Source organism: Nothobranchius furzeri, chromosome 7, assembly GCF_043380555.1.
Source record: "Nothobranchius furzeri strain GRZ-AD chromosome 7, NfurGRZ-RIMD1, whole genome shotgun sequence".
Taxonomy (NCBI): domain Eukaryota; kingdom Metazoa; phylum Chordata; class Actinopteri; order Cyprinodontiformes; family Nothobranchiidae; genus Nothobranchius; species Nothobranchius furzeri.
The window spans coordinates 74,735,501-74,746,728 of record NC_091747.1 but is presented as its reverse complement, the minus strand read 5'-3'; the positions used below and the strand labels follow the sequence as shown (position 1 = coordinate 74,746,728).

Below are 11,228 nucleotides of genomic sequence, written 5' to 3'. Positions count from 1 at the left end.
CATATTTCTTTTGAGGAAAAGGTATTAATACAAAATATAAATGTTCTGCTAAATAAAAACAGAAATCAAGTTTTAAAATTACTGATTGGACTGATGTCGGCATCTCTTTTAGGGAAACTTACGACTGGCGCGTCCAAAGTGTGGCCTTGGGGCCATCTGTGGCCCTCGGAGCAGTTTTGTGCGGCCCCCACTAGCATTTCTAGAAGGATGGATTTAGTCGCTCCAGCAGGTGTAGAGGGATGCTTTCAAAAATGTTCACATTTTTTAACACTGATATGTCTACTTTAGCTCTATTATTAGGAATCCAAAAATAAATAATGTAATAAAATACATTTAGTATTGTTTAATTATAAAAGTAACGTTGTTGTGGCCCGTGAGAACTAACGACTTATCAGATGGCCTATCTTGAAAAGTTAGGACACCCCTGGCTTAAAGCCGGGCGTACACTGCGACTTTTTCACTCGTAGCACTCAGCTTCAGCTCAAACTGTACGACTTCCTCGCAGGGCAGATCTCACGAGTCATGCGCTCACACTGCACGACCCAGTTCTCGGATGCAACCTGACTGCTCACGCTGTACGTCTGGTAGCAACACGTCGGCCCTAAAAATATGCTAAAAATAGCAGTTTTTACTCAACACGTCAGACTTTTTTGTCTTGTTTTGCCTGTTGTCCTTCGGGAGTGCTGCAGGAGGACACACAGGGATTTATGGGGGTTGGATGAGGAAAACGAAATAAAGAAAGTAAATCTGTGTTTTGTGATCAGTTTAATTTGACATGAACACGACAAATACGCTTTCTTGACAATCTTTGTGAGTAAAAAAACGTGTAGAAATTAAAACGAACAGCGTGTGTTATTAGGGAAATAGCGGGCGAGCGGTGTTGATGCAGGATTGCGCATGCGCCGTGAGCAGTTCTGATACTTTTTTGGTCGCAGCGCCGCTTCAACAGTGCGATACCCTCACGAGGGACGAGCAAAATATTAAACACGCCAGAAGTCCGTGCGAGCTCACGATTGCTGATCGGTAGCTGGTCACGTGGTGTTAATCGCCTCTCGTAACCCCCTGTACACTACACGACCGCTCGGCGCAAAACTCGCCCCGATCTCGTGGATTCTCGCACGAGTGGAAAATCGGCTCAAAAAAGTGAAAAAGTCGCACAGCGTACGCCCGGCTTAAGGTGTGTTCTAAGGACATTAAAGCAGGGGGCAGCTGGGGGGCAGGGCTCTACAGTAAGGCCCCCCCTGTAGATCCACCTCTGACTTACATCCATGTTAACGATAACCTTGACTGGGCTGACTCCGAAGCACCTGCCGGGGTTTTCTCCAGTTGGTGAGTTTACGTCTTCGTGTGGACTTTGGGGAAATCGCTGAGAATCATTGACAGACATGATGATGGACGTCAGTCTGTTTGAGGATGGACTTCGATCAGCGGTGTTCTTCAGCCTGCCGTCCCGAGCAGAAACATTTCCTGGTGGTCAGTGACGTGTTCGGGTCGTGACCTCTGGTTCATGTGCGAGTGTGAAACCTGGGAGGAGATAAGAAGGCAGTGGTGAGCCTCGCTGAGCAAACACTCCTAAAACCTGAGACCTGAGCGGACACACAGACACCACTGCAGGTATGTTCCTCGCTGCTTTAAACTAAACGAGACCGTTAAACGTCAATTCAATTTATTATCAGAGATCAGTTTAAAGAGTTGATCGTTTATTAGATGATGCTTATTATGCTAAAAACATCTCCACCTTTCTGTTGTTTCCTGTGTCGTAATCCTCCAGCAGACTGACGTGGTTCAACTCTGTTCTTTAAGAAGACTTTAATAAAGTAGCTGAACTCCTGACCCGTTGAACCAGACGCCACCCTCTAGGACTCAGACCAACATGTGTCGTTTCTGGTGTCAAGAGAATATTTTATGACCTCTAGAAAACATTTAGCAGGTAGTTTTGCAGCAGCTGGAGCTGCAACGGGGAAGAAAAATGTGCCAGAAACCATAAAACTGAGCTTTGACTCTGGGAACGGGCCGCAGCAAACAAGTGTGTGTGTGTGTGTGTGTGTGTGTGTGTGCAACCTGTTATTCTGATCCACCGAAGCTAAAGTTAATCATTATTACCTGGTAAAATGAAGCACACAGAGGTAGGCTGTGATATTGTCTGCACTTATTATTGATTTAGTTACATTTGTGACCCATAATGACTAAAATAGGTGCTTTTCCCCTGAAACAATAATAAACGAACCCGTGATTTTCTACCAAGTCATGCTTTATAAGAACTTTGCTGTATTTAAATAAGATTACTGCCCCTCTCTTCCTCCTCCTCTGGTTAAACTATAACCAGCTGATGTCATCGTGCTTTTACAGAAATACGAAGTAACCAATAAATCACATTTAAATATTCTTTTCCTGTTTTACTTAAACCGACTTCCTTTTTTGTTCTTTACAGTTTCTGGGCGATCCTAAACAGCTGACATGTGTTGCTCTGGTTTTCTCAAAATTATGATGTTCGTCTTCAACGGCGGCATCTTTGTAAGTTGGACAGAGAATATTTCCTCCTTCCTTTTTCCTCTGATGTTCAGGTTAACGCCACACAAAGGTTTGTGAGTAAATGAAAGCTTTAAAGTAACTAAGCTGGCGTGCTTGCAGTCCTGAAGTTTGAATTCCTTCAGATAAATGTTTTAAGCTTCAGGAAGTCAGACTCAAGGGGGAAATAAATGTACGTTTTGGTATTTTTGGGCTAAGTTTCTATTTTAGGGAATGAGATTTATCTTCTATGTGAAAAACAGAAATGATGATTTTATAGAGTCCTTTTACCATCTAAAAACTATCCATTTATCCTTTTTTCTGCTACTTATTCCTCCTGTTTTGTTTGTGTTTTTCCTTAAATCTTTTAAATAGTGGAAAAACCCATGGAGGTTAGAAACCCTAACCAACAGCAGCTGCTTTAGTTTTATTTCGCTATGCAAAAGCTGGATTTGATTTTCTTCTGTGATTTCAGTTTATTTCTGAAAGTCAAACAGCAACGTAGCATTTTTTAAACTCAGGACTTCAAAAGAAGCGCTGTTCTGGTCCCAGCTCACATTAAACGCTACATAAACGGGTACCTGCTGGTGCGTTTCTAATAAAACACGTAGAGATGGATTATAGTCACATGAAAAGAGACACGCAATATTTATTTACTCTTTTTGGGTCTTAAAGATTGTCTTTGCTGCAGTTCAGAGTTAATTTAGCTCATTTATTTCCTGCAGAACGAGAGTTGCTGCTCAGTTGCTTCAGTCTTTTTTTGCTTAGCATCTCAAGGAAAACGTTTAAATAAATAAAGTGAAAGATTAATGTACAAAAAATTCTCTTAGTCGTTAAACCCCACAGAGATGCTTTTTAGGAGTGCTGTGGTAACCAGAAGATACATAATTATTCCTAGATATCTCTTTAAACAGCCTTACCTTGGTGAAACACAGATCAGTTTTCAGCAGATTGATGAGCTAAAGGCTAGTCACAGGGGCACCAGTTATACACAATCAGATGTTTGTATTTGAATAAAATTCTCTGGTTGTTTGCAGTGTTGGCAGTAACGGTGTTTAAGTAGGAATTTAGAATCCCTGGAAACCCAAGGTGGCCTTTTAAACATCGGATATCTATACTTCCATTGTTCCTAGTAGAATGCAACATTCCAGATATCCAGAACATTCTTACAGAATGGTCATCCCATAGTAAGAATCATGCAGTAAAAAGATATTTCACGTTATAGATCATAAAAGTAATGTCACAGTTACTTTGGGTAACTAATTACTTTTACAACATGGTAACTAAGTTATTACCATATTTTCTGGAGTACAAGTCGCACCAGCCATAACATGTATAATGAAGAAAAAAAACATGTAAGTCACATTTTGGGGGGAAAATTTTTTATTTTTCTTCCAAAATCTGAGGCCAAGCGTTTCACGTTGAAAGACAAGTACCGGTAACAATAACAGAATAAACAACCAGGGCGCAGCAGAGCACCACGGTCTCCAGCAGAGGATGGCAGTGTTTCAAACCCTCTCAACGGGACAGGGGAGCTCATTCCTGGGTCTGAGCCGCCTGGCCCGCAGCAGCGCGCCACAGGCTCCAGCAGGGGGTGGCGGGGCAGAGGAGCTGAAACCTGAACCAAAGCCGGTCCACAGCAGCGCGGTATAGCCTACATAATTTGGTATATAAGTCGCTCCGGAGTATAAGTCACAGGACCAGCCAGGCTATGAAAAAAAGTGCGACTTGTAGTCCGGAAAATACGGTAACTCAATTACTTTTTGGAAAAAGTAATTTGTAACAACAACTAATGACTTTTTTAACGTAAGATGCCCAAAGCTGGTTATTTGTGTCCAAGTTAGCCTTGAAGCTAACTACTATAGCTGTGCTGGAATTGCTTTTAAAGGTGTGAAACGCTGAAAAAACATTTTTAATGATTATTTCTGATTTTATCCAGTCACTCTTAAGCCTGGGACACACCGGAGGTGGGCGCGCCGCGCAACGTCGCGCCCGAGATTTTGAGAAGTCAAGTGGTCACACAGGACGCGCCGCGCCGCGCCGCGCCGCTGAGCGCTTCTTATAAAGTCGCGCGATAGTCACAACATCACGCGGGATGGGAAGTGACTCTATTGTTTATACGTGATCAGACTTACCGTCGTGTTTTGTGAGACTCAAATTCATAAAAAAAAGCATAAGTACTCTATTTAAATATTTTAAGATCAGTAGTACTTTAAAGTAATCAAAGCTGCAGCTGGGTTTGTGCTGTAAAGCCGTTCCGCGTCTTGGTGACCCATAATGACTAAAATAGGTGTTTTTCCCCTGAAATTAATAATAAATGAACCTGTGATTTTCTACCAAGTCATGTTTTATAAGAACTTTGCCGTATTTAAATAAGATTACTGCCCCTCTCTTCCTCCTCCTCTGGTTAAACTATAACCAGAGGAGCCCTGGTTATCCTGTGCCACCGCCGGGGCGACGGTGGCACAGGAGTTAAGTGCTCGCCCCGTAATCAGAAGGTTGCAGGTTTGAGCCCCGCTCAGTCTGTCGCTGTCGTTGTGTCCTTGGGCAAGACACTTAACCCAGCTTGCCTGCTGGTGGTGGTCGGAGGGACCGGTGGCGCCAGTGCTTGGCAGCCTCGCCTCTGTCAGTGCACCCCAGGGCAGCTGTGGCTACATCGTAGCTCATCACCACCAGTGTGTGAATGGGTGAATGACTGATTGTGTTGTAAAGCGCCTTGGGGGGTTCCAGGACTCTAGAAGGCGCTATATCAAATACAGGCCATTTACCATTTAATGTCTCTTGTAAAGTACTCCACAATGTCGTAAACAGCCGCGGCGCTTGAGATGGAACCGGCGCCTATCTTCAGCGCCTAGGCGCGGCGCTCCCTGTGTGTCCACTCTCATTAACTATAATGGCTTCTATTTAAAACGACGGCGCGGCGTGCCGGCCTCCGGTGTGCCCCAGGCTTTAGTGTTTCATGCAGGCTGAACATGAAAAAAGTCTCCTACACCTGTCTCCTGCTTTAGCTTCTGATAGAAAATAGACTCTAGAGTAGAAAATCCTGACAGATCTACGTCGCACTGTCACTTAACTGTTGATGGGTTCACCCATCTTGACTCACGACAGGGAAGGCTGTTGTTGGTTTAGCGTCCAGGAAACAGCAGAGGAGGTCTCGGCTAGGTTAAGCTAACCGTTAGCATTAGCAACTTCACCACACGGCAGAAGCTCCTCCAGGCTTGTGTTTTTTATGGAGATAAAACATCGATGTTGCAAGTCAGTGGCAGAGGTGCGTTGCTGTTATCGTTTCTGAGGCAAGTTGTCCAAATATCAGGAAATAAGACTCCACAACCTGCCGTCTGAAGCTCAGCAGTGATGTGGGTGTCTTTTAGGTACTAAACCAGATGAAACCAACTCGTTTTTATAGATGCGGTGTTTAATTGAGAGGCGGGGCCTTCCTGACCTTCTGTTGCAGCTGGCAGGTGCAGCCATCCTGGGTGTGGGCGTGTGGGTGAAGGTGGACAGCGGGTCTCTGTTCGGGTTACTGGAGCAAGTGGAAGACGCTCCGGATGGATTATCCCAACTGGTCAACGTCAGCTACCTGCTGATCGGTGTGGGCGCGGCGCTTCTGGTCATCGGCTTTCTGGGGTGCTGTGGAGCCATCAGGGAGAGCAGGTGCATGCTGATGACGGTGGGTCGGATCCATGACATCACAGATAGTCTCTGATAATGTTTGTGGTTATTTAGGTCAGTAGGCTCTGTAGATTATAGAAACCTCACATTGTCATAATTCCTCTGCTTTTACCTGCATTACTGTTTATTTATGTTACGCTGTTTTTATGCTTTACTGTTATAAACAGTTATCATTATCATGTGACTGTAGTATTTAAAGCTTTTTTGTTTTATAAAACATTAAAATCAGAGAAAATCACCCGGAATAAAGGTGTGAATGTAGATAAGGTAATCTGCTGAGTAATGGTTTTATGAGGATTGTACTGCCACCTGTTTCACAACCTGAGCTTTACAGCTGGACTTATCGTTGTCTCCTGCAGTTCTTCTGCATCGTGCTGATTATCTTCCTGGCTGAGGTTGCAGGCGCCATAGTTCTGCTCGTCTTCCAGGATGTGGTGAGACTCTGGACTCCATAACCGACAAGAAGCCGTTACATTTCTCTTGAGTTTAATTGTGTGTGTGTGTGTGTGTGTGTGTGTGTGTGCGTGCGTGCGTGCGTGTTCTCTCTCAGGCTCATCAGCTTCTGGATGATGTGGAGGATAAAGTGATAGCGAGCATTCGAAAGAGTTTTGGAGAGGAGAACAGCATGACGTCTCTCTGGAACGCCACCATGGAGGAGGTGATTTATCACAGCAAAAACAAACACATTATTATTATTATTATTGTTATGATTGTTGTTGTTCTCTATCACTCCATATGTGCCCATGCGCACGTTGAGGTCGGCTGACCTTTTGCTGCTGTACACGCCGCGGATGAGACTCAAATCGCGGGGGGATCAAGCATTTGTCCATGCTGCCCCAAAGCTGGAACTCATTGCCCATTGGAGTTCGGCAGGCTCCATCTCTGGCGGTTTTTAAATCTCGTTTAAAGACCCACTTTTACACTTTGGCTTTTAGACAGTGACTCGTTTTAGTGTTTCATTGTATCATTGTTTTAATGTGTTTTTAGTATTCATCATGGTTTATCTGCCTTTGATTGAGATTTTTATCCTCTGTTTTAGCTCCTTGTAATGGTTGTGTTTTGTTTTAGCCTGTGCAGCACTTTGGGCAGCTCCCGTGCTGCATTTTAAACGTGCTATATAAATAAACTATGCTATGCTATCAGAGAATAACCATAGATGAGTGTTTGTGTTCTTATTACAGTTTAAATGCTGTGGATACAGGAACTACACAGACTTTATTGGGTCTCCTTTCTACCACGTGCACAGTGGTGAGCTCTACCCCCCCAACTGCTGCTGGACAAATGTCACTGTGGGAGATTGTAAAACAGACAAAGCCGAGGCGGCGGTATGAGACCAGCAGCTTGTTGTTGTTTAGTCCTCATGAACCTGGAGAGCTAAGCATCCTGGTTGTTTCTCCTCCAGATGGTCGAAGGCTGCTTTAAAAAGTTCCTGGAGCTGATCGAGCAGAACGCTGTGATCATTGCTGGTGTGGCTTTGGGGATCGCTGCTCTGGAGGTAAAATGCTTTTGTCCCACAACTAAAACCAGTTTATACTGGATTAAATGTGTAGTTATTCAGTTATTACTGTGTGTTCTTAGACCTGCAGCTAATAAAACCAGGTTTTTTATATTCTTACTCTTTTTGAATAGAAACAAACGTAAAGTCAAGGATTTAGTTATATCAAAAAATGGTTCAAATTAATTATTAAAAGCTTTTAAACATGGTCTGAATGATGTTTCAGGTGAAAAATAATCATTATTTAGTAAGATCCTTCTCACAGAGCTAGTGTGTTTATATCCAATATCAAATACAGACCATAACCACGTTCAGTTACAGAAAATGAGTTTGTTCCAGTAATCAAGTTCTCAGAAGGACTGGAAACATACTATTGCTGTTTTAAAAAGGCAAATAATTATTTATTTCATATTTGATTCATGAGTTTTTGACTGAGACTTTATTATTAAAGGAGTATTATTATTATTATTATCATTATTGTTATCATTATAATCATTATTATTATTGTTATCATTATCATTATTATTATTATTATTATTGTTATTATTATTATCATTATTATTATTATTATCATTATTGTTATCATTATAATCATTATTATTATTGTTATCATTATTATCATTATTATTGTTATTATTATTATTATTATTATTATTATTATTATTATTATTATTATTATTATCATTATTATTATCATCATTATTACTATTATTATCATTATTGTTATATTATTATCATTATTATTATTAGCAGTATTATTAGTATTATCATTATTATTATTATCATTATTATTATTATTATTATTATTATTATTATCATCATCATATTATCATTATCATTATTATTATTGTTATTATTATTATCATTATTATTATTATTATTATCATATTATCATTATTATTATTGTTATTATTATTATCATCAGTATTATTATTATCATTATTATTATTATTATTATTATTATTATTAATAATAATAATTCAAATATCCCTGATGTTGTGATTGTTTTTTAGATCTTATATTGCTGGATTTAAATCACTAACTTTCTCACACGCCAGTAGATTTACCTGAGTTATGATCATTTATACCTCATAAATACGCTGGTTATAAAACATAAATAATGTAAAAACAGTCGACCGTGTTCAAATGTATTCGTTTAACTTTCCTTCTTAACAGGTTGCCGCCATGGTGGTTTCAATGATTCTCTACAAGAAGGTTGGCAGCAAGGCATGATGATTCCTCAGGATGATACGAATGAACTGATGAAGTGCGATGAAGAGGAGTAAAAGTTAAAGTTTAATTTGATTTAACGGGCAGAGTTTATGAAGATAAGCCACAGAAGACTAGATGTTATATAAAATTGACACTTTATTTTTATATAACAGGTATTTCTGTTTTTATTGTGATTTATTTAAGCTTACTGAAGAGTTTTATGTGCTGAAGCGTTTACTGACGTCATGATGCTCCGTCTGCTGGTCGTTCTTTAGTCACCTGCCCTGCCCTAATGAAACACGTTTATTTTTTTATGTTAGATCCTGTTATGAGCGGTAAACTGACTTGTATATTTTGCACCGTTTTGTTGAGTGTTTTGGGATGTTTTCCTGTGATAAGCATGTACCAAGTGCTTCTAGAATAAAGAATAAAATGGGATAAATCCATTCCTGTTGTACTTTGAGTCTGATGTTGCTCAAGAAAAATAATGACTAGCGTTGCTCAGTAAAGACCAAACCTCATTACAAGTTCTCAACTCATTTGGTGAATGTAATGCATAACCGCTTTATTAAGTTCACTCTTTCCCGTAATGGCAGAATGAAATATCCCAGGAAAAGAAGAGTGTTTTTAATGAGTTTTATTAACTGAATTCCTTTTGTTCAGGAAAATAAAACACTTGAGGAACTTATTCCAGTTTTCCAGGTTGTTTCGAGTCACTGACTGTTGTCCGAGTCTTTACAGCAGGAGTGGGCAACCCTGGTCCTTGAGAGCCGGTGTCCTGCATGTCTTTGCTCCAACACTTCTGATTCAGTGGTTGATTCACCTGTTCTGCAGCTCATCAGGCTCTGCAGAAGCCTGTTAATCACCTGCTGATTGAAATCAGGTGTGATGATGCAGGGTTGAAACTAAAATATGCTGGATAGCGGCCCTCGATGGACCAGGGTTCCCCACCCCTGCTTTACAGCAGTCCTCATACTAAGCAAGCATGCAGTGACAGTGGAGAAGAAAACTCCCTTTTAACAGGAAGAAACCTCCAGAGGATCCTGGCTCAGTATGAGCAGCCATCCGCCACCAACACCCAGCCACCCACACACACACAACATATATACCAAGATGTATTTCTATGGCTACATTGTGATTTCCAAGTAAATATTCTATTTAAAAATAGATACATTTTGTTGTCTTTATCTTAATCCTAGTGAATCAATAATTAATTCAACGGGTAAACTAGTAGTAGCACATTCAATGTCAAAGACAGTAAAATGTTATCAGGAGAGGGAGAATGTTTAAGTGGTTAGCAACAATGTTCAAGCTGATGGCCCCCTCCATGAAGACCCCACAGCTCAGTAGAACATCATTGTAGCTTCTTCTGGGGAGAAAAAATGAACAGCTGAAATAGCAGAAAATAATGCGGTTACAGAGTAGTGGTGAATGAAAGTAGTAGAGTGTGGAAAGTGGTCAGTATGTCTTCCAGCAATCTAAGCCTATAGCAGCATAACTACAGAGATAACTCTGGATAGCCTAGCCTTTTAGATGGAGGCAGGGTAAGGGAAAGCCGTCTTTACCGACTGTACACGCCACCTCCCTCTACTCCCCCACTTGTCCTGATCTAGGCTAACATCAGAATTTAATCATAGGCCCTATCAAATAAAAATGTTTTAAGCCTATTCTTAAAAGTAGACAAGGTGTCTGCCTCACGGACTAAAGCTGGGAGCTGGTTCCACAGGAGAGGAGCCTGATAACTAAAAGGTCTGCCTCCCATCCTAATTTTAGATATTCTGGGAACCACCAGTAAACCTGCAGTCTGAGAGCGAAGTGCTCGGTTAGGAACATATGGAACAATCAGATTACTGATGTATGATGGAGCTTGATTATTAAGAGCTTTATATGTGAGAAGAAGGATCTTAAAATCTATTCTGAATTTAACAGGTAGCCAATGTAGGGAAGCTAAGACAGGAGAGATATGATCTCTCTTTTTAATTCTCATCAGAACTCTAACTGCAGCATTTTGGACAAGCTGAAGACTTTTAACTACATTCTGTGGACTTCCTGAGAGTAACGAATTACAGTAATCCAGTCTTGATGTAATAAATGCATAAACTAGTTTTTCAGCGTCACTCCTGGAAAGGATGCTTCTGATCTTAGCAATATTCCAGAGGTGGAAGAAGGAAATCCAACAAACCTGTTTAACGTGGGATTTGAATGACATGTCCTGGTCAAAGATAACACCAAGGTTCCTTACTTTGTTCTCAGAGGCTAGTTTATTGCTCATTTTAAGCAGAAATAAACAAGAATAATAATAATGATGATGAAAGACTTGAAAAGCGATATCGCCCTCTGC

The 11,228-nt window shown here is 40.8% G+C and overlaps 1 protein-coding gene across 1 annotated transcript; it reads left to right on the top strand.

The window, feature by feature from the left end:
* Positions 1-1,195: 1,195 nt before the first annotated feature.
* Positions 1,196-9,333, top strand: tspan34a (tetraspanin 34a). The gene is made up of 8 exons (XM_015954282.3): positions 1,196-1,614; positions 2,432-2,514; positions 5,963-6,178; positions 6,540-6,614; positions 6,731-6,838; positions 7,362-7,505; positions 7,583-7,675; positions 8,852-9,333. Exons 2-8 carry the CDS (start codon positions 2,458-2,460, stop codon positions 8,906-8,908), a joined length of 750 nt encoding a protein of 249 aa, XP_015809768.1. The 5' UTR covers positions 1,196-1,614; positions 2,432-2,457; the 3' UTR covers positions 8,909-9,333.
* The last annotated feature ends 1,895 nt before the right edge of the window (positions 9,334-11,228 follow it).